Source organism: Thalassophryne amazonica, chromosome 4, assembly GCF_902500255.1.
Source record: "Thalassophryne amazonica chromosome 4, fThaAma1.1, whole genome shotgun sequence".
In the NCBI taxonomy this organism is placed as follows: domain Eukaryota; kingdom Metazoa; phylum Chordata; class Actinopteri; order Batrachoidiformes; family Batrachoididae; genus Thalassophryne; species Thalassophryne amazonica.
Genome location: NC_047106.1, coordinates 26,322,498 through 26,346,448, shown reverse-complemented (window position 1 = coordinate 26,346,448; position 23,951 = coordinate 26,322,498). Strand labels below are relative to the sequence as shown.

General features: G+C 42.5%; 1 protein-coding gene across 1 annotated transcript in view; it reads left to right on the top strand.

Moving 5' to 3' along the window:
* grik4 (glutamate receptor, ionotropic, kainate 4) overlaps window positions 1-23,951 on the top strand; it is a 1,339,327-nt gene that overhangs the window by 1,292,917 nt on the left and 22,459 nt on the right. Inside the window, exons 18-19 of the mRNA XM_034169301.1 lie at window positions 12,464-12,592; window positions 12,743-12,861. Coding sequence (XP_034025192.1) covers window positions 12,464-12,592; window positions 12,743-12,861 — 248 coding nt within the window. The remainder of the gene's footprint in view (window positions 1-12,463; window positions 12,593-12,742; window positions 12,862-23,951) is intronic.

The window sequence follows — 23,951 nt, the reverse complement described above, 5'->3', positions numbered from 1 at the left end:
ACAGCAGACAGGAATGTGGACAAGGAAAGGGTGATCACATGAGAATAAAGTAAGACAGAGAAAGGCCAAAGGTTCAGGGGTGTATTTCCAAAAACTATCATTGCTCACTGTGTTAGCAATGGGTGGGGGGGTTAAGCCAGGGTTGACATTCTTACAGTGAAGAATCCCTGGACTAAATGTCCAAAAGTCTGCATCCTGTTGTGAATATTCCGCATCAACTTTCTACCTGTGGAAAATATCCAGAGTATCAGGCACATTTTTTTACTAGCTTGGGAGGACCTGCGACTTATACTCAGGTTTGACTTGTATACTGAAAAATCATGAGTTTGTTATTCATAATAATAATTACAATAACTATATAGGACTTTCACATGAATCAAAGCACGAAACAAAGTAAGTGCTAATCATAAAAGAATAAATGCCAATAATAAGTACACTTCAACAATGCACAAAAATCCCAAATTAATGAGCTGATAATACTGAAAAAAGGTTTGACTTATATTCCTGTATGACTTAAATATGGGTTTTTCCTCTTCAAGAGGCCTTTTTTAACAGGTGCAACTTTCATTAATTCATTCATTTTGTGTTCCTGCTTACTCCAATCAAGGGTCACAGGGGCTGGAGCCTATCCCAGCAGTCACAGGGCGAGAGGCGGAGTACATCCTGGACAGGATGCCAGTCGATTGCAGAGTTGCATAGATCAAATCAAATCAAATCAATTTTATTTATATAGCGCCAAATCACAACAAACAGTTGCCCCAAGGCGCTTTATATTGTAAGGCAAAGCCATACAATAATTACGGAAAAACCCCAATGGTCAAAACGACCCCCTGTGAGCAATCACTTGGCGACAGTGGGAAGGAAAAACTCCCTTTTAACAGGAAGAAACCTCCAGCAGAACCAGGCTCAGGGAGGGGCAGTCTTCTGCTGGGACTGGTTGGGGCTGAGGGAGAGAACCAGGAAAAAGACATGCTGTGGAGGGGAGCAGAGATCAATCACTAATGATTAAATGCAGAGTGGTGCATACAGAGCAAAAAGAGAAAGAAACACTCAGTGCATCATGGGAACCCCCCAGCAGTCTAAGTCTATAGCAGCATAACTAAGGGATGGTTCAGGGTCACCCGATCCAGCCCTAACTATAAGCTTTAGCAAAAAGGAAAGTTTTAAGCCTAATCCTAAAAGTAGAGAGGGTGTCTGTCTCCCTGATCCGAATTGGGAGCTGGTTCCAGAGGAGAGGAGCCTGAAAGCTAAAGGCTCTGCCTCCCATTCTACTCTTACAAACCCTAGGAACTACAAGTAAGCCTATTGGGGTGATATGGTACTATGAGGTCTCTAAGATAAGATGGGACCTGATTATTCAAAACCTTATAAGTAAGAAGAAGAATTTTAAATTCTATTCTAGAATTAACAGGAAGCCAGTGAAGAGAGGCCAATATGGGTGAGATATGCTCTCTCCTTCTAGTCCCTGTCAGCACTCTAGCTGCAGCATTTTGAATTAACTGAAGGCTTTTCAGGGAACTTTTAGGACAACCTGATAATAATGAATTACAATAGTCCAGCCTAGAGGAAATAAATGCATGAATTAGTTTTTCAGCATCACTCTGAGACAAGACCTTTCTAATTTTAGAGATATTGCGCAAATGCAAAAAAGCAGTCCTACATATTTGTTTAATATGCGCATTGAATGACATATCCTGATCAAAAATGACTCCAAGATTTCTCACAGTATTACTAGAGGTCAGGGTAATGCCATCCAGAGTAAGGATCTGGTTAGACACCATGTTTGTAAGATTTGTGGGGCCATGTACAATACCTTCAGTTTTATCTGAGTTTAAAAGCAGGAAATTAGAGGTCATCCATGTCTTTATGTCTGTAAGACAATCCTGCAGTTTAGCTAATTGGTGTGTGTCCTCTGGCTTCATGGATAGATAAAGCTGGGTATCATCTGCGTAACAATGAAAATTTAAGCAATGCTGTCTAATAATACTGCCTAAGGGAAGCATGTATAAAGTGAATAAAATTGGTCCTAGCACAGAACCTTGTGGAACTCCATAATTAACCTTAGTCTGTGAAGAAGATTCCCCATTTACATGAACAAATTGTAATCTATTAGATAAATATGATTCAAACCACCGCAGCGCAGTGCCCTTAATACCTATGGCATGCTCTAATCTCTGTAATTAAAATTTTATGGTCAACAGTATCAAAAGCAGCACTGAGGTCTAACAGAACAAGCACAGAGATGGGTCCACTGTCTGAGGCCATAAGAAGATCATTTGTAACCTTCACTAATGCTGTTTCTGTACTATGATGAATTCTAAACCCTGACTGAAACTCTTCAAATAGACCATTCCTCTGCAGATGATCAGTTAGCTGTTTTACAACTACCCTTTCAAGAATTTTTGAGAGAAAAGGAAGGTTGGAGATTGGCCTATAATTAGCTAGGATAGCTGGGTCAAGTGATGGCTTTTTAAGTAGTGGTTTAATTACTGCCACCTTAAAAGCCTGTGGTACATAGCCAACTAACAAAGACAGATTGATCATATGAGGTCTGTCAATAAAGTATAGGTCCTTTTTATTTTTTTCAAAAACTATATGGATTTCATTCATATGTTTTTACGTCAGACATGCTTGAACCCTCGTGCACATGCGTGAATTTTTCCACGCCTGTCGGTGACGTCATTCGCCTGTGAGCACTCCTTGTGGGAGGAGTCGTCCAGCCCCTCGTCGGAATTCCTTTGTCTAAGAAGTTGCTGAGAGACTGGTGCTTTGTTTGATCAAAATGTTTTCTAAACCTGTGAGACACATCGAAGTGGACACGGTTCGAAAAATTAAGCTGGTTTTCGGTGAAAATTTTAACGGCTGATGAGAGATTTTGAGGTGATACTGTCGCTTTAAGGACTTCCCACGGTGCGAGACGTCGCGCAGCGCTCTCAGGCGCTGTCGTCAGCCTGTTTCAAGCTGAAAACCTCCACATTTCAGGACGGATTGCAGCGTCGGGACGCAGCCGGCGCGGTGCGGTGGCACAGGAAAAACACCTCCGTGTTGATAACCATTTGTAAAATCCAGGCGGCTTTTGATGGCTTTCAGTGGAGTGAGTATATGAGAAATTGTTTAACAGCTGGACATGTTCCAACTTGTCCTTAAGGCTTCCAACGGAGGTGTTTCCTGTGGCGGAGCGTCGCGGCGGCTGCGAGCCGACGCTGCAATCCGCCCGCACGTCTTTCATTAAAAAAATCTCCTTTAACAGTGGAATATCCAGATAAAATGCTGAAACCGACTTCTTCTGAAACTTCTCTGTTCTCTCACGACGTCCTGGATCAATAGAGCCTGAAATGTGGAGGTTTTCAGCTTGAAACAGGCTGACGACGGCGCCTGGGAGTGCTGCACGACGTCTCGCTCTGTGGGAAGTCCTTAAAGTGACAGTATCACCTCAAAATCTCTCATCAGCCGTTAAAATTTTCACCGAAAACCAGCTTAATTTTTCGAACCGTGTCCACTTCGATGTGTCTCACAGGTTTAGAAAAATGTTTTTTGTCATTTCTGTTTTTCTTCATCAGGATTACCTTTTGGTTTTTGCTGTTAAGTATTTTTGCACTTAGTCACGCCCACCTGAACTTTTCTGTTTCTTCTGTTTGCCATGCCCCCTTCCTGATTCTTCCTACACACCTGCTCTCACTTTTCTCATTTTCTCCTTGATTATTTAAACCCTCTGTTTTCACTTAAGCCCCACCAGTTTGTTGATTTTCACAGTCCTCGTACCAGCCTTTTTCATAGCTCTGCCTAGTCTTGCCGTGTCCCGACCCAGCTCTGTTTTTTGACCTCGTCTTGCTTCTGACCACGTACTTTGTTTGCCTGTGTAAAAGATCTGAGCCTGCCTTTTTTGATGACGCCTTTGCCTGCCGACTATCTGTGCCTCTGCATCATTGACTGTCTAACTGTGTACCGAATCCAAGCTTGTTTTGACTGATAAAGCTTTCAATTTCAACTCCACTGTCTGTGAGTTTTTTGCATTTGGGTCCCACAACCTTCTGTGCCACATCACCTGACAATTATGTTGTTTTTGTCTCTTTCTCTAAAATTGTATTGTAACATTATTAGTCTATTATTATTGACTATTATTGTCTATTATGGAGACTGTTATTGTTGTTGCTATAATATATGAATAAAAATAAATTTAAAAAATTACAATTTGACTCTTTTACGACAACTTTTGGACTACTTTGTGTCTCTAGGGTGAATAGAAAGTCTGTGGGTCATAGAGCTTTCTCTTATCATGCCCCTGTTCTGTGCAATGATCTCCCTGCGTCAACAAACCTCTGTAGAGACTTTCAAGTCTAGACTTAAGACGCACTTGTTTTCTCTTACTTATGGCTAGTACGAGGTCTGTTAGAAAAGTACCCGACCTTTTTATTTTTTTCAAAAACCTGATGGATTTGAATCACGTGTGCTTGCATGAGCCAACCTTGAACCTTCGTGCGCAAACGACCGGATCATTTCCAAAGTGAACACTGGGATGATGTGGGACCGTCGTGTGATTATCCAAGAAATTGCAGAAGAGGTGGACATCAGCACTTTTTTGGCACATTTCACTGTGAAATAAGATTTTGCCATGAAAAGAGTGGCGGCGAAATTCATCGGCACGAAGCTGATGGCGCAGCAATAGCGCCTCCATGTTGAAGCCTGACAGGACATGCCCTGACATGTCCAGCTTGTCCACAATTTCTTGGATAGTCACACGACTGAAAAGCCACCGAAAGCCGTCTGAATCTTCCGAATGGTTGATGAGCTGGGCATGTTACAACATGTCCTGTGAGGCTTCAACACGGAGGCGCTGTTGCTGCGCCATCAACTTCGTGCCGATGAATTTCGCCGCCACTCTTTTTATGGTAAAATCTTCTTTCACAGTGGAATGTGCCGAAAAAGTGCTGCTGTCCACCTCTTCCGCAATTTCAAGGATAATTACACGACGGTCCCACATCATCACAGCGTTCACTTTGGAAATGATCCGGTCGTTTCAGCATGTTGATGCCGATCGGAGCGCGGCGCACCCTCCACCGTTGTGCGGACGTCTTTAAACCAGTTGTACCGCTCCTTAATCTGTGTGATGCCCAGAGGATCATCACTGAAAGCCGTCTGAATAATCCGAATGGTTTCCACCTGGCTATTGCCCAGTTTGTGGCAAAATTTGATGCAGTCGCGCTGCTCCAGTCGTTCCGCCATTTCCTTGCAAAGAAAAAACGACGAGAGACGACACCCATCCTCACACAAAGGCTGCTTACAAGCAAATGATGCAACTGACAGGCGTGAAAAAAATCACGCATGCGCACGAAGGTTCAAGGTTGGCTCATGCAAGCACACGTGATTCAAATCCATCAGGTTTTTGAAAAAAATAAAAAGGTCAGGTACTTTTCTAACAGACCTCGTACTAGCCATAAGTAAGAGAAAACAAGTGCGTCTTAAGTCTAGACTTGAAAGTCTCTACAGAGCTTTGTTGACGCAGGAGATCATTGCACAGAACAGGGGCATGATAAGAGAAAGCTCTATGACCCACAGACTTTCTATTCACCCTAGAGACACAACAGACCTTGTATGTTACTATGCTTTTTATTTTTTTTAATCTTTTAATTGTGCTTTTTAATCTTTAATTAATTTTATCTTGTTTTTTTAGTTGTTTTGTGTGAAGTGCCATGAGGTGACGCTGTTGTGAGTTGGTGCTATATAAAATGAATAAATTGCATTGAATTGAATTGAACAGTGAACTCCTCCAGGCTCTCTCTGTGGACAACAAAACATGATGATCACTGTGAACATGTGCAGTTGTACTTAATATGGCCTGTTGGTGGCATTAATGCAGCAATTACCTGATTTGCTAAATGTTATCTTTCACAAAGAAGAAGACAGGCCTCTTTTCCCCCCCTTTTCGACCCTCTGTTAAAAATATGGTCCAAAATGATAATTAGTCATGTAATTAATTTTTGAGTGTTTTGCATATAGAACAGTCGGAAGAAATTTTGGCAAGAACATGTTTGGCACTGAAAGACCACCACAAACAATGCTGGACCAGCGATCCATTCCCGATTGGTCGCTTGTGACTAACTAAATGTGAAATGCACAACAGCTGTAATAGAGGGCATAACAAAAAACGTCACCCTGGGCACTTAGATTGGTTAGAAAAGCCTGTTTCGCAAAGTTAATACATTTGCTGGTATTATTGGGGAAATGGAGGCAAAAAAGGTAGAAAATAAAAGAGAAGCACACTGCTGGACTTTAATGTGGAGGCTGTTTCTGTGCTGTGATGAAGAAAAACCCATTTCAGATGTTGTTCCTGTTGCTGTATGAGAGCAAAAACACGGTGTGTATGTACATTTTGATCCCAGGAAGTACACAAGCACACCGAAAAGTAAGAGAGATTAATTTTAATTCCTTTGGTGTTTAAAGATGGATAAAGTCACCCTTTAGAAGACAATGTTTTACACGCCATCCTGTGATGTGACCTGTCGAATAAATCATTTAACGACACGTTTAGTCCTGGAGTCTTATTGTCAGTTCAGAGGCATGAATTTGTCAGGGCAAGTGACTCTTTTTCAAAAAGAAAAAGTGCAATGAGCTTGTTCTGGAAAATATCATATTTTAAAAATGAACTTTATTAATTCCTTATCAAGTTATATAAGAACTGAAAGCTGAAAGCAGTTTAGAGCAAGAGCAGTAAGGTTTTAGACTCCTCAGTCAGCTTCCCAAAAAAGTTTTCCCGTAGCTGCAAGTGGGCTTGACATCACAATGTGCGGAGAGTCAGTCAGTCAGTCAGTCAGTCAATCAGTCAGTCATGCACGATTCCAATTGTAAGGGAAATAACTTCACTTGTACAGGTCCATTTGGCATATATACTCAACAAAAATATAAACGCAACACTTTTGGTTTTGCTCCCATTTTGTATGAGATGAACTCAAAGATCTAAAACTTTTTCCACATACACAATATCACCATTTCCCTCAAATATTGTTCACAAACCAGTCTAAATCTGTGATAGTGAGCACTTCTCCTTTGCTGAGATAATCCATCCCACCTCACAGGTGTGCCATATCAAGATGCTGATTAGACACCATGATTAGTGCACAGGTGTGCCTTAGACTGCCCACAATAAAAGGCCACTCTGAAAGGTGCAGTTTTGTTTTATTGGGGGGGGGATACCAGTCAGTATCTGGTGTGACCACCATTTGCCTCATACAGTGCAACACATCTCCTTCGCATCATCCGTGAAGAGAACACCTCTCCAACATGCCAAATGCCAGCGAATGTGAGCATTTGCCCACTCAAGTCGGTTACGACGACGAACTGGAGTCAGGTCGAGACCCCGATGAGGACGACGAGCATGCAGATGAGCTTCCCTGAGACGATTTCTGACAGTTTGTGCAGAAATTCTTTGGTTATGCAAACCGATTGTTTCAGCAGCTGTCCGAGTGGCTGGTCTCAGACGATCTTGGAGGTAGACATGCTGGATGTGGAGGTCCTGGGCTGGTGTGGTTACACGTGGTCTGCGGTTGTGAGGCTGGTTGGATGTACTGCCAAATTCTCTGAAACGACTTTGGAGACGGCTTATGGTAGAGACATGAACATTCAATACACGAGCAACAGCTCTGGTTGACATTCCTGCTGTCAGCATGCCAATTGCACGCTCCCTCAAATCTTGCGACATCTGTGGCATTGTGCTGTGTGATAAAACTGCACCTTTCAGAGTGGCCTTTTATTGTGGGCAGTCTAAGGCACACCTGTGCACTAATCATGGTGTCTAATCAGCATCTTGATATGGCACACCTGTGAGGTGGGATGGATTATCTCAGCAAAGGAGAAATGCTCACTATCACAGATTTAGACTGGTTTGTGAACAATATTTGAGAGAAATGGTGATATTGTGTATGTGGAAAAAGTTTTAGATCTTTGAGTCCATCTCATACAAAATGGGAGCAAAACCAAAAGTGTTGCATTTATATTTTTGTTGAGTGTATATATAATTCAGAGTCATGGTCATTGGGGAATACTTTGCGTATACTTTGGGAAAATCTTATGTATGTAATAATTAAATTTTTAACTGCCAAATTACCACCAAACCTGGTCTGTGTGTTAGGTATTTTGACCCCAACATGTGTATTGACCTGTATTGATGAGAAGTCAAGGTCACTGGAGCATACTTTGTGAAAAAATCTTGTGAGTGCTATTCTGTCTTATGCTGTGTTTACACATAACGACGGCAAGTCACGAATGCCACGAAGTATACATTCTTGGCCGCTGATCACGAATGTGACGATTTGCGGCAGAGGCGTCAGGTTTCTTCAGGAACTGCTGGGCAATTCTATGGTAATGGAATTACAACAGCAGCAAAATCTGGACATATGGCATCTAACCACGACAGATTAGCTCAGATTGTAATTCCGTTACCGTAGAATTGCCCTGCTGCATGTTGCTGGAGAATTATCAGGAACCATTATGCATGGTCAGGAATAATGTTCCGTGCTGTTGCGCGCTATTGCATGTAACAGCGCATCGTTACGTTCTGTCACATTGTGAATGAGGTGAATTGTCTCCACACACACCCCCATATTCATCCTACTGTCAGTTGCTGAACAGTTCAGACTGCTCCAGTTTGCTCCTCAGAATCCAAAGCAGAACTTTGTGACTGCACGCTTAATTGGACTCTGTGCCATAGAGTGGCGCAGACAGGAGGAGGAGACAGAGAGAGCCAGATGTGTGGCTCCAAGCGGCTCTCGTCTCACTCATTTTCCCCAAATGCCAGGCACAGCAGCAGCAGGTGCAGGAGTGCGTTGATGAGCATTGGAACGAAACTTTTACCCAACTTGGCGTCACTGTCCTTCTTCAGCATACTGCAGCAATGAAACGGGATGCGGTGCAGCAAGGTTTAATTGTGCGCGCATCAAAGAAGAACGCTGTCACCCTCTGTTAATCAAGACGGATCGAGACGCTCAGTTGCGACCTTCACGACATGAGGCAAAATGAGGGTGGTGCATGACATTTGTGGAAGATTTTTTGACAGCCAAAAACATGCTCTATGAAAATCATGAATATTACACACCAACACGCACTATTAAGAAACCTATTCAGATGTGTTAAGTCACATTAAGAATGTCAGGAATGTGCCAAGAATGATCGAATATGACATTCGTAACGCATCCTGCCTATGTGTAAATGCAGCATAAATAATGTGTGTACATGCCAAAATGTGGTCTGGATCAACAAAGCCTTCACGTTGGAAATGATCTGGTTGTTTCAGCGGGGTATGAGCATATCGATCGGCGCTGGGAGCGCGCTGTGCTCTTAGCAGTTGTGGGCCGTCCTTAAAGCAGCAGTAACACTCCTTAATCTGTATAATCCCCATAAAATCGTCCCTGAAAGACATATTAATTTTCCGAACGGTGTCCACCTGGAGGTCTCTCACAGTTTCTGGAAAAAAATTGATGCAGCAAAGCTCCAAATCGTTCAGACATTTATTCGCAATAAAAATCCGACGAGAGGGGTGGACCAGTGCTCACACAAAGCCTGCTCACAGGCGAATGACGCAACCGACAGGCGTGAAAAAACTCACGCATGCGCACGAAGGTTCAAGCTTGGCTGATGCAATCACACATGATTCAAATCCATATGGTTTTTGAAAAAAATAAAAAGGTCCGATACTTTTCTAACAGACCTCGTATAGACAGACAAATGCATTCACCCTTGTACACACACCTACGGTCAATTTATACTTCCCAGTTGACCTAACATGCATGTCTTTAGATGTGGGAGGAAGCCGGAGCTGTTGGGGAAGTGTAATGACACGGACCCACAACAGGGGGCGCAAATGAACGGTCAATAGATAGTCCAATAAATACAATTTATTGTGGCAAATGTGCACAACAGGTCGAATACTGCTTTTAGACAGTCAATTACAAAATACAACAGGTGACGTGTGGGCAGGCCCGAGGGTAGGAGATGCCTATCCAGAGAAGAGCCGGGGCCCACAAGGTTCTGCCGCCAACGAAGACCTGCAGTACACCGAAGCCACCAAGTCCCGAGTCCCCAGGTGGCCTCTACTTCAGCTGTCAGATCCGGTACTGCTGGCAGGAACAAAAACAGGTTAATGGTGGGTGTGTGGACACCCAGTAAGCAGTCAGCAACTCACAATGTTTATCCACTTGGAGGGAACACCTCCACCTCCAACTCTGGAACCAGTTAACAGCAGAGCCTGAACTACTACTTAAAGTAAGTGGAATGAGGAGTGAAGATCGTCACTCCCCCACCGTCCACAAACCCAGCTCCAGCTGTAAGTAGAGTTCCAGGTACTCTTGCAAAAAGTTCAGAACAAACAAGGTATGTGCGTTCGGCACAGAAACAACGGCTGAGAGAATTACCTGAGTGGTAAACTGATATCTCGGCAGAGATGTGGTGTCTCCTCCAGGCTTTTATGGTGCAGTGATGATGATAACTGACAGCTGGTAGTCCTGGCTCCTGGGTGGTGACTGCGCCCTCTGGTGCCTGAAACCCGACTACAGGCAGGGCGCCCTCTGGCATTGGCCAGCAGTACCTCCTCTTCGGGCGGCCCACATAACAGGAGCACCCAGAGGGACCTTACACAAACAAGGGAAGAATGTGCAAACTCCACACAATAAGGTCCCAGATGGGAAGCGATCCCACAGCCTTCTTGCTGGGAGGCAACCGTACTAATCACTAAGCCACTGTGCTGGTGACATTTCTGCATGATCATGGAATTATGGTATGTTTAACATCAAACCATACCCCAATATTTAAGTGTAAAAGGTAGAAAAATTTCATTTTTGCATAATTTGTATCCATAAAAGAAACTTCAGTAAATTCTTGATAGGTATGGGGAATATTCTGAAAGTGACACAAACTCTCAAAGCAGTTTTAAAAAAAATCATAAAAAATAAAATTGCCTCTGCATCTGACCTAAGGCCATATTGACTGTCATTTTTAGAATATGCCTGTAAATTATAAGATGACATATACTTTATTGATCTCACAGTGGAGAAATTACGTTTACACTCCAGTTACCTCAGACAGCAATTAGTCCACAATTATTACTTGTTTACTGTAATAATGGCACACATCAGAATTAAAGACAGCACATACACATTTGACATTGTTTATGTGCACTAAGTTTGAAGAAGTCCGTTGTCTGAATTGAGGCAAGTGGGTGAAGGCCACGCAGCAACCCTGAGATGCACCGCCGTCAGCTTGGGGGGAGTAACGGGGGCTGCAGCTAAAACTGCACCGCCCCCGCAGAAGGGGAAAGGAGTGACGTGAGCAGGCACCGGTGTGGGCAGTGTTGATGGGGGATAGGAGGGGGTCGGGGGAGGGAATGGAGCATGCTTCAGTCCTGTGAAAAGCAGTTTATTGTCTTTGTGAGTTGAGATAAGAAACAGCCAAATGATCCCCAGGCCGAAGAAATTCCTCTGGCGGAAAACAGTCGGGCAATTTGACCTTCAGGCTTGATAAGCCTGTAATGTTATGGTTTACGCAGTGAAAAACACTTTTTAACAGTTCCACTTGAACAACCAAATCCTAATTATGAATTAAGAATATTCCCAATTATGAATTAAAAATATTCACCGGCCTCTGGAATCTTCAACTTCAACTGCAAGGCACGCATCTGCTCCAAGATGTCATCCAATTTACGTCTGAGTTCAAGAGTCGTCGCAGTCTGAGAATGCACTGCCTTGCCAACCTCGTTAATCATGACGGACAAGCGAGGGGCCGTGGTTCTTGATGCCGCTGTCTTGTCAGTTTTCCGGTAGATCAGGGCAGCACATAAGCCAAAAAGTACCAGCCCTGCTACCATAAGACCAAAAATGAATAAATCCTCAACATCCTCAACGGAGAAAGGCGCCAAGCATGCCACACGCCAGGAACTCCAGGAGTCGAGAACATAGCCCGCAGGATACGTTCCATCTGGGCAGGTAGGATCCCCCGGTCCTGACCTTCTTGTACAAAAAATGGTGTCAATAGTATTCAGAGACCAGCTGATCAATTCCATGGTTAATCCAATAGTAGTCCAATAGATCCAGAATCCAATATAATTTGAGGAATTCACAGTCTGGTGAAGTAGGGACTTGAAGGTCAAAGCAGAGAACAGAGAGAGATAAGGGAGAGTGGAGGAGATGCGACCGCCCTCGTCGGAGTCCCAAGCTGAATCTTATGAATTCTTAATTTAAAAAAAATAATAATCAATACCATTTTGTTAAAATCACCCCTTGCCTTTTAAAATGACCTGTACACAAACAAGTGATTGATAGGAGAACGTCATCTCTCCAGTACTGATTTTAAAAATATTCACCCAGGTTATCTTGGAAACAAGCATGCAGGCTCAGAAAATTACACATTCTGTCCAAAGATGTTTTTGGACACTTCATCGGGTGTATGTTTGTTGACTTTTCTGCTCTTTGCCTTCCAGGGTCAGTGTACCGTGATGAGTTTGACCTGGCCATCCTCAAACTGCAGGAGGACAATCGTTTGGAGATCCTCAAGAGGAAGTGGTGGGATGGTGGCAAGTGTCCAAAGGAGGAGGATCACCGTGCCAAAGGTTTGACCCTGTTTAATTCTCTGTTTTGAGCTCCATTTCAGATTATTTGATCATGTTACTGATTTTCTTGACCTCTTATCTTTCTTACTTCAGCAAATATTTCTTTTTGTCCTTTTGTCTCTCCTCCGTTACTCAAACTTGTCTCTGCAGGTCTGGGTATGGAAAACATCGGTGGTATTTTTGTAGTGCTGGTGTGTGGCCTGCTGGTGGCAATCTTCATGGCAGTGGTGGAGTTTGTGTGGATGTTGAGACAGACACCAGGAACTGAGGTGAGAGAGGGTTGTCTAACCTGCTTCTGCTTTGTCTCCCTCTTCCCTCAATGGCTTCTTCACCCTCATGGAACTTGTCGGTTTTCCCACAATGCACAGTTTTGACACAACATGCTGTAGACTTCTTTGTTGTACTTTGCAGCCAGCCACCGTCCATCCTGCATGTAGAACAGGTAGCTGAGTGGATAAGGAGCTGTCCTGCCAGTACGTAGACCTGGGTTTGACTCCCATTCGTGCTACCTGTCTATATGCTTGGACAGTCCTCACTATAGCTGTAAATGGGTACTGGATTGACCTGGACAAGTAACCTGCGTCAGACTGGCATACTGTCCAGAGGGAGTAACCGATTCTCATCCACTTCAAGCAATGGAATCCAGAGATAAGCACCGGCACCAACAGGCCTCAGGGCCAATATAGAACTTACTTCATCTTTCATCAAACCCATGAGACACAACTAAAAGTGCTGGTCAGAAAATGTCAATTTCAAGAAAATCTAATATGAAAATATCTTTGTCATAAAATCAGGCATTAAATCTTCTTGTATTTATGCATCACTTAATAATTCTTAATGTCGAAAGTGTTTGTAGATTGGTCAACTTTGTTGATTGTGAGATAGGAGCAATTTTGTTTTTGGACTTTTTTGTTTCTGTGAGTTGCAGGTTTCACCTTTCACCAAATATTCCCAGAGAACCTCCACAATGTTTTTAGACCTTCTAGGTTGGTTTGGTAGCTTAAACCACAGTTGGACCCTGCTTGTCACCAGGTAGTGATCACTTGACATCTCTGCCCCTCTCTTCACCCCACTGTCTGAGATATCAGACCTGTAACCATGTGGTGCACATGCACATTCAACAGTCAGATTCCTCTCTGCGATATGAAGTTGCATCTGTCTTGTTCAAAAAAAGAAAATGGCATTCAGCCAGAGACTTGTGAGTATCCCCACACCCAGCTGGCGCCTCTCACCCTGAACATCTCCAGCCACTCTCCAGGACTTTGGTTCTAGAGTCCATGCTGTGCATTGAGGTGAGCTGGACTATGTCCAGTTGGTATTGCTCAACCTCCAGCACCAGAATGGATCTGTCCTCAACAGTGAGGTGATGTTCCACATTTCAAGAGTCAAGTACCATAACCGAGTGTCAGTTTATGTGGGTTAACATCCCTTAGTTCTCTCCTTGTGAGTGGTGGGTCCACATAGAGGTAACAACATGTTGTTTCTTTGGACTGAACGCGACTCGGCCCTTTGGCTATAGGCACCACGTACTCACCTGTGAGCTCTTCACCCCAAGCCTGGCTCTGGCAGAAGGTTCTGGTTTCCATAATCCAGGTCTTGTAGCACTTTCTGTTGTCAGTCATGAAAGTGTCAACTTGAATTGTCTAAAATTGTGACTTCAGTACTTTTAGCACCCAGGTCTTCAAATAAATCTTGGATTAGTTATGTTTCTAAAGGAACCCCTTAAAGGAATACCTCAGCAGAAGTGTAGACAGTTTGTCAGTTTTCACTTCTGTGATCAGTGTAACTTTTGGCAAGTACAGAAAAAAGAATTATGGGTAATCAAAGGGTGCAGTGCCTTTTTGATGACATGACATGCAGCTCTTTAAACTGCCAAGATCATATTGTCTACGTTGCATCGGCAACGAAGTTGATTGTTGAATTTACTGTTGCGGTCAAGCGACAGTCTTAAACTATAACAAAGAAAAGCAAAAATGGAGGATCTCAGTTGTTACACCAAACAGCAAGAAATGCAGCTGAAATTCAACAAGCAGGACTTTCAAATGAATGCTTTCTTTTTATTTCACTAAGAGTGAAACAGTCCTATCTATGTCAGTACCCACTGAGCGTAAAGGCAAAGGACTACTTCTTTGCATCTTATGTTGATTTTCACAAATCACTTGATTCAGTTGACCAGGCTATTCTCTTTATGGAGCAAACTTTGAATTTGTACCAGTGAAAACTGCCATTTGGCACAGTTGTGTCCTGGCTCCTACACCGCTTGCATTGACTGGGTGCTGAATAGGGTTTTGAAAGTCAACGGCTTCAGTGCCTTTGTTGGCAAGCAAAGGTTTATTGACTTTGACTTTGTGGATGATGCTGTGATCTTTGTGGAAGCCGTGGGTACCCTGACTGTAGCACTGAGTAAGTAATGTCTCAGCTTGCAATTGTCCTGGATCAAGACAATGATCCAAGCTTTCAATGACTTCCTGGACTCAGCCATTAGAAGGTATCTGAATGCAGCAAAATTGTTGAACTTCAAGAGACACTGGCTAATCTCAGCAGTGACATTCATGTCTCTGCCTTTGGGTCTTCATCCTTTGAGATGGAGAAACACCTGAGAAGAGCTTATGGAGTCATGGGGTCATTGAGCAGAGGTGTTTGGCAATGCCAGTATCTTTGCAACAAATGAAAGGTCTCAATCTTTAGGTTCCTGTTGCTTCCTCAGTTACTGAGTGCTTGTGAGATTTGGACACTATCCAGTGATTGTTAGGTGACAAGTGAATACCTTTGTCTCTTCAGAGGATCCTGGGGTACTGCTGGAACTACTTTGTGGCATATGAGTGGTTACTTAGGGAAACTCGGCCTCCAGTCGTAAAGTTTCACCAGTCATCCAGCCAGCTTCTTCCAGTAAATTGATTGGAAGCCCAGTCTTATACACTTCAGTGAGAAAGCTTGTACTTACAACCAAACATTAACATCCAAATCAACAGTGGCAATGGCGCCAGTGTCGACCGTGAGAATGGTTAAGTTGCCCTCAAACACGTCATTAACTTTGGCGCCCCTAATCTTCCTGTGGAGAACTGATTTTAAATTTCAGTTGTGTTTTGGCTTCTTCCCCAGCTGACAGATTTTTTTTTTCTGTTTTTACATCAGTTATGTCTTTTATGCCCCCCTCAAACCATCTGCTCCCAAACAACACCTTTGCGGAGAGCAATGGTGGCATCTTGGACAGAAAGATTTCTCTATGACTTAAAAAAAAAGTTGAAATATAGCACCATAGTGAGGGAGTACTCATAAAATCAAGGACTGATTGCTTTCGTTTAGCATTTATGACCCAACTTGTTAATACAGCCATGCTTTAATTTACGGTTATGTATGATTTGATTGACACTCAACACCGATGACGGACGATGATGGGCACTCGTTTTTATGCGCCGGTGCAAATGTGCATCAGTAATGAAGCAGAATCTGAAAACGGCTTTTAAAGATTTCCGAGGTGGCTCCATAAAAAAGCAAACTTCTGCCACAGTGACAAGTATACGTATTGATATGCAATAGTTGTGTTTGTGTTGACTGTAATCCTACAAATTATACGTGTAAACATGAAACTGTCAATATTCAGCACTGAGGATTAAAGCATGACTGTGATGATGAATGTCCCAAAAAAACAGCTGTTTGTATTAAGGAGTTGGTTTTGCCAGGATTTGGGAGGCAGGGCGGATATAGGTAATTCTTCAGTGAAGCAGTTGTTCTGTTCACTGAAGCATAGCAACAAAAATGGCACAGAAAAACAGTAAAAAAGAATTTTGTTATTTCTTCTTCCTTTGCAAAACACCTGATAACTGTCTTTTCAAATGGACTTTAATTTAATTTAATTTACCGTGACTTTAATTCAGTAAACATTCAAGGTGTTAAAGTCAAAAACCTACTCATGTGATTTCTTTTTCAGAAGGTGGAAAATCACGCGCAAGCGTATGTGCACGTGGAAAGTGCACGTGCAGTGCACGTGGACCAATGGTCGCGCTGTGCTGTTTTTGTGTCAGTGAGGAGAGAGCAGAACAGATAACACAAATTGAAAAAAAAAAAGTGAAAGTGTTTCATCTTCATGGTTGCAGGGAAAACAGACATGATGGGATTTATTGGCACGCTTATATTTAATGACAGAATTGTTAAATATGTTGAGAAATTAATGCAAGTGAGCAATTCTGTGTCAGCAGAATGTGTAATAAAATCTCAGCAACAACAAAGCAAAGAAAATACTGCCCGTGTCAAACTGCCGTCTTCACTGTTTGTTAACATGGCAACCGAAATGCAACTTGTTGCAGTAGCCTGTTTGCTGTTTTTATTTTCTCGCTTTTCTGTGTAAATGCAAAGAAATAGAAGAAGTTGCAGATTTCTTCAACGCATCGCAATCATGTCATGTTAATTAATGTAATTAATTTGTAATTTATAATAATAATAATATAATAATAATTAATAGTATTGATAATTAATTAATTAGTAATTAAGTACTACTAATAATTAATCAATATTAGTAATAATATTTTTGATTAATCATTAATTGATTGATTAGTAATTAATGAATTAGTAATTAAAATAAATAAACACTTGAAATATATCAGTCTGTGTGCAATGAATGTATACATTATACAAGTTGACTTTTTGACAGGAATTACTGAAATAAATCACCTTTTCATGATATTCTAATTATATGATCAGCACCTGTATGTATGTTATGGCTGCATCGTTCTTTTCAAATTCTCCCACTTTTTGCATCCAGCCCCATTTTTCCTTTAGAAATTCCTTGACAAATAATATCAGTCTGTTAGGACGTAGGTATGTGTTACACATATACATGTGTGTGAATATATTTTCCAACTTATTCCCATTGATGAAACTTCTCATTTTCTGCCTGAAAGCTTATTAGGAGATGAGTGTGCTCAGGGCTTCCTGTTTGTTTACAAAATACACACACATTACAGACCTTGAAATCCAACAGCAGGGTTGCTATTATCCCAAAGATTTATGAACATACAAATTAACGTGCTTATGCTTATCATGATTTTCTCCATTGTGAGATATAAAAGTGTCTTATCGTAGCGTTCATGTGTATATGCATTATACGCCTCAGCGCACAAGCGAAGTTACGATATTCTTCAGAACAACAATATACACAACAACTGCCTGTAAGTTTTTTGGCAAGTTATAACTTCTAAACAGCGTAATTTGTAATGAAAGCCGTTTCATTTGTGTGGCTCTTTCGGCGCCAGGTTTGTTTTTTCGGAGACAGCGGTAAGCTCCTCCTACCCCTCCAAACGGAGTGTGCATCCAGATTCACGATTTGAAGCCCTTCGCCTTCCTCTCCGCCTCGCTCCAAAAAGAGAATTGAGACACCCCTCTGTCTCTCGTGCCCGCGCAAAACGGAGGGTAAGGGGTAAGGGGAAGGGCCAAAGGGTAGAATTGAGATTCAGCCTTAGACTTCATTTACGTCAATCATTAATAAATACAAGCACTGCAATACCATATGGTGACTCTGTCTGGAGTAGGCAATTCTCAAAAACCTATAGAACCTTTACTGTCTTTGCACACACACACATATATATATATATATGATATATATATATATATATATAATATAATATATATATATTAATATATAATATATATATATATATATATATATATACACGAGGTCTGTCCATAAAGTAACGGACCTTTTTATTTTTTTCAAAACTATATGGATTTGAATCACGTGTGATTGCATCAGCCAAGCTTGAACCTTTGTGCGCATGCGTGAGTTTTTTCACCCCTGTCGGTTGCGTCATTCGACTGTGGGCAGGCTTTGAGTGAGCACTGGTCCACCCCCCCTCGTCGGATTTCTTTGTCTGGGAACTGGCTGAGTGACTGCAGCTTTGCTTCATGAAATTTTTTTCAGAAACTGTTAGAGACAGCCAGTTGGAAACCATTCGAAAGATTCAGATGGATATCGGTGAAGATTCTGTCGGCGTCACGCGGATTAAGGGACTGTTAAAACCTTTTTAAAGACGGCCCACAACGGCGGAGGGTGCGCGGTGCACCGAGTGGTCATCGACAGGCTGGATCGACCAGATCATTTCTAAACTGAATGCTGTGTTGATCCGGGACATTGTGTGACTACCACAGAAATGGCAAGGGAGCTGGACATAGCACTTTTGTGGCACATTCCACTGTTACAGGAGATTTTGTAATGAAAGACGTGCGGAGGATTTCGTGCGTCGGCACGGAACTGCTCATGGCACGCAACAAAAAAAAACACCTCCATTTTGGAAACCATTCAGAAGATTCAGACGGCTTTCGATGGCTTTCAGTCGAGTGAGTATCCGAGAAACTGTGTAACAGCTGGACATGCCACAACATGTCCTGTGAGACTTCGAACACGGAGGTGTTTTTTGTTGCGCGCCATGAGAGGCTCCGTGCCGACGTGCGAAATCCTCCGCACATCTTTCATTACAAAATCTCCTGTAACAGTGGAATCAACAAGAATATTAACGCACACTTTTGGTTTTGCTCCCATTTTGTATGAGATGAACTCAAAGATCTAAAACTTTTTCCACATACACAATATCACCATTTCCCTCAAATATTGTTCACAAAACCAGTCTAAATCTGTGATAGTGAGCACTTTCCTTTGCTGAGATAATCTATCCCACCTCACAGGTGTGCCATACTCAAGATGCTGATTAGACACCATGATTAGTGCACAGGTGTGCCTTAGACTGTCCACAATAAAAGGCCACTCTGAAAGGTGCAGTTTTGTTTTATTGGGGGGGGATACCAGTCAGTATCTGGTGTGACCACCATTTGCCTCATGCTAGTGCAACACATCTCCTTCGCATAGAGTTGATCAGGTTGTCAATTGTGGCCTGTGGACATTTTGGTCCACTCCGCTTCAATGGCTGTGCGAAGTTGCTGGATATTGGCAGGAGCTGGTACACGCTGTCGTATACGCCGGTCAAGAGCATCCCAACCAGGCTCAATGGGTGACATGTCCGGTGAGTATGCCGTCCATGCAAGAACTGGGACATTTTTCAGCTTCCAAGAATTGTGTACAGATCCTGCAACATGGGTCAGTGCATTATCCTGCTGCAACATGAGGTGATGTTCTTGGATGTATGGCACAACAAGGGGCCTCAGGATCTCGTCACGGTATCATCTGTGCATTCCAAATGCCATCAATAAAATGCACCTCTGTTCTTCGGTCCATACCAGGCGCCTGCCCATCCCATAACTCCACCACCACCATGGGCCACTCGATCCACAACATTGACATCAGAAAACCGCTCACCCATGACACCACACACGCTGTCTGCCATCTGCCCTGAACAGTGTGAACGGGATTCATCCGTGAAGCGAACACCTCTCCAACGTGCCAAACGCCAGCGAATGTGAGCATTTGCCCACTCAAGTCGGATACGACGACGAACTTGAGTCAGGTCGAGAACCCGATGAGGACGACGAGCATGCAGATGAGCTTCCCTGAGACAGTTTGTGCAGAAATTCTTTGGTTCAACCGATTGTTTCAGCAGCTGTCCGAGGGCTGGTCTCAGACGATCTTGGAGGTGAACATGCTGGATGTCGAGGTCCTGGGCTGGTGTGGTTACACGTGGTCTGCGGTTGTGAGGCTGGTTGGATGTACTGCCAAATTCTCTGAAACGACTTTGGAGACGGCTTATGGTAGAGAAATGAACATTCAATACACGAGCAACATCAAAGCAGCAAAATGCTGTGTACTCTTCCCCAGATTTGTGCCTCGAGACAGTCCTGTCTCAGAGGTCTACAGACATTCCTTTGATTTCATGCTTGGTTTTGCTCTGACATGCACTGTCACTGTGGGACCTTAGTAACAGTGTGTGCCTTTCAAAATCATGTCCAATCAACTGAACTTACAACTGACAACAAAAACATATAAAATAAATAATAAATTAATAATAAATAAAATAAAATAACTGTAAGGCCAAAATGTACACTTTTAAATGATAATCCAACAATAACTTCACAATTTTCTTTGTCTCCAGAAAAATCAACTCGTCACATATGAGTTCCACCAAAAGAAAACCATCCTGACATCTTGGAAAAATATGTTTCTGTCAATGACAAATGTTGACTGCACCACATCAAACTGCAGCTGTTTCTCCTGATCTTGTATATTGTCTCCCCAATCTGCAGAACTCTCGCTATCAGACTTACCAACGAATGTGGAACTTCATGCACTCAAGCAGCCCAGTGTTTTGTAAAAAGCACCGAAGAGGGGATCGCCCGTGTCCTTAAATCTAACTACGCCTACTTGCTGGAGAGCACCATGAACGAGTACTACCGCCAGAGGAACTGTAACCTGACGCAGATTGGTGGGCTGCTGGACACGAAGGGCTACGGCATCGGCATGCCACTGGGTGAGTTAAGAAAAAGGAATTAGTAACAAGGGAAACAGAGAAGAGTAATCAGCAGTCAGCTCACACAGGTCTGAAGCCTTCTGGAGAAAAAAATAGCTTTGACAGCAGACAGGAATGTGGACAAGGAAAGGGTGATCACATGAGAATAAAGTAAGACAGAGAAAGGCCAAAGGTTCAGGGGTATTTCCAAAAACTATCATTGCTCACTGTGTTAGCAATGGTGGGGGGGTTAAGCCAGGGTTGACATTCTTACAGTGAAGAATCCCTGGACTAAATGTCCAAAAGTCTGCATCCTGTTGTGAATATTCCGCATCAACTTTCTACCTGTGGAAAATATCCAGAGTATCAGGCACATTTTTTTACTAGCTTGGGAGGACCTGCGACTTATACTCAGGTTTGACTTGTATACTGAAAAATCATGAGTTTGTTATTCATAATAATAATTACAATAACTATATAGGACTTTCACATGAATCAAAGCACGAAACAAAGTAAGTGCTAATCATAAAAGAATAAATGCCAATAATAAGTACACTTCAACAATGCACAAAAATCCCAAATTAATGAGCTGATAATACTGAAAAAGGTTTGACTTATATTCCTGTATGACTTAAATGGGTTTTTCCTCTTCAAGAGGCCTTTTTAACAGGTGCAACTTTCATTAATTCATTCATTTTGTGTTCCTGCTTACTCCAATCAAGGGTCACAGGGGCTGGAGCCTATCCCAGCAGTCACAGGGCGAGAGGCGGAGTACATCCTGGACAGGATGCCAGTCGATTGCAGAGTTGCATAGATCAAATCAAATCAAATCAATTTTTATATAGCGCCAAATCACAACAAACAGTTGCCCCAAGGCGCTTTATATTGTAAGGCAAAGCCATACAATAATTACGGAAAAACCCCAATGGTCAAAACGACCCCCTGTGAGCAATCACTTGGCGACAGTGGGAAGGAAAAACTCCCTTTTAACAGGAAGAAACCTCCAGCAGAACCAGCTCAGGGAGGGGCAGTCTTCTGCTGGGACTGGTTGGGGCTGAGGGAGAGAACCAGGAAAAAGACATGCTGTGGAGGGGAGCAGAGATCAATCACTAATGATTAAATGCAGAGTGGTGCATACAGAGCAAAAGAGAAAGAACACTCAGTGCATCATGGGAACCCCCCAGCAGTCTAAGTCTATAGCAGCATAACTAAGGGATGGTTCAGGGTCACCCGATCCAGCCCTAACTATAAGCTTTAGCAAAAAGGAAAGTTTTAAGCCTAATCCTAAAGTAGAGAGGGTGTCTGTCTCCCTGATCCGAATTGGGAGCTGGTTCCAGAGGAGAGGAGCCTGAAAGCTAAAGGCTCTGCCTCCCATTCTACTCTTACAAACCCTAGGAACTACAAGTAAGCCTATTGGGGTGATATGGTACTATGAGGTCTCTAAGATAAGATGGGACCTGATTATTCAAAACCTTATAAGAAGAAGAATTTTAAATTCTATTCTAGAATTAACAGGAAGCCAGTGAAGAGAGGCCAATATGGGTGAGATATGCTCTCTCCTTCTAGTCCCTGTCAGCACTCTAGCTGCAGCATTTTGAATTAACTGAAGGCTTTTCAGGGAACTTTTAGGACAACCTGATAATAATGAATTACAATAGTCCAGCCTAGAGGAAATAAATGCATGAATTAGTTTTTCAGCATCACTCTGAGACAAGACCTTTCTAATTTTAGAGATATTGCGCAAATGCAAAAAAGCAGTCCTACATATTTGTTTAATATGCGCATTGAATGACATATCCTGATCAAAAATGACTCCAAGATTTCTCACAGTATTACTAGAGGTCAGGGTAATGCCATCCAGAGTAAGGATCTGGTTAGACACCATGTTTGTAAGATTTGTGGGGCCATGTACAATACCTTCAGTTTTATCTGAGTTTAAAAGCAGGAAATTAGAGGTCATCCATGTCTTTATGTCTGTAAGACAATCCTGCAGTTTAGCTAATTGGTGTGTGTCCTCTGGCTTCATGGATAGATAAAGCTGGGTATCATCTGCGTAACAATGAAAATTTAAGCAATGCTGTCTAATAATACTGCCTAAGGGAAGCATGTATAAAGTGAATAAAATTGGTCCTAGCACAGAACCTTGTGGAACTCCATAATTAACCTTAGTCTGTGAAGAAGATTCCCCATTTACATGAACAAATTGTAATCTATTAGATAAATATGATTCAAACCACCGCAGCGCAGTGCCCTTAATACCTATGGCATGCTCTAATCTCTGTAATTAAAATTTTATGGTCAACAGTATCAAAAGCAGCACTGAGGTCTAACAGAACAAGCACAGAGATGGGTCCACTGTCTGAGGCCATAAGAAGATCATTTGTAACCTTCACTAATGCTGTTTCTGTACTATGATGAATTCTAAACCCTGACTGAAACTCTTCAAATAGACCATTCCTCTGCAGATGATCAGTTAGCTGTTTTACAACTACCCTTTCAAGAATTTTTGAGAGAAAAGGAAGGTTGGAGATTGGCCTATAATTAGCTAGGATAGCTGGGTCAAGTGATGGCTTTTTAAGTAGTGGTTTAATTACTGCCACCTTAAAAGCCTGTGGTACATAGCCAACTAACAAACAGATTGATCATATGAGGTCTGTCAATAAAGTATAGGTCCTTTTATTTTTTTCAAAAACTATATGGATTTCATTCATATGTTTTTACGTCAGACATGCTTGAACCCTCGTGCACATGCGTGAATTTTTCCACGCCTGTCGGTGACGTCATTCGCCTGTGAGCACTCCTTGTGGGAGTCGTCCAGCCCCTCGTCGGAATTCCTTTGTCTAAGAAGTTGCTGAGAGACTGGCTTTGTTTGATCAAAATGTTTTCTAAACCTGTGAGACACATCGAAGTGGACACGGTTCGAAAAATTAAGCTGGTTTTCGGAAAATTTTAACGGCTGATGAGAGATT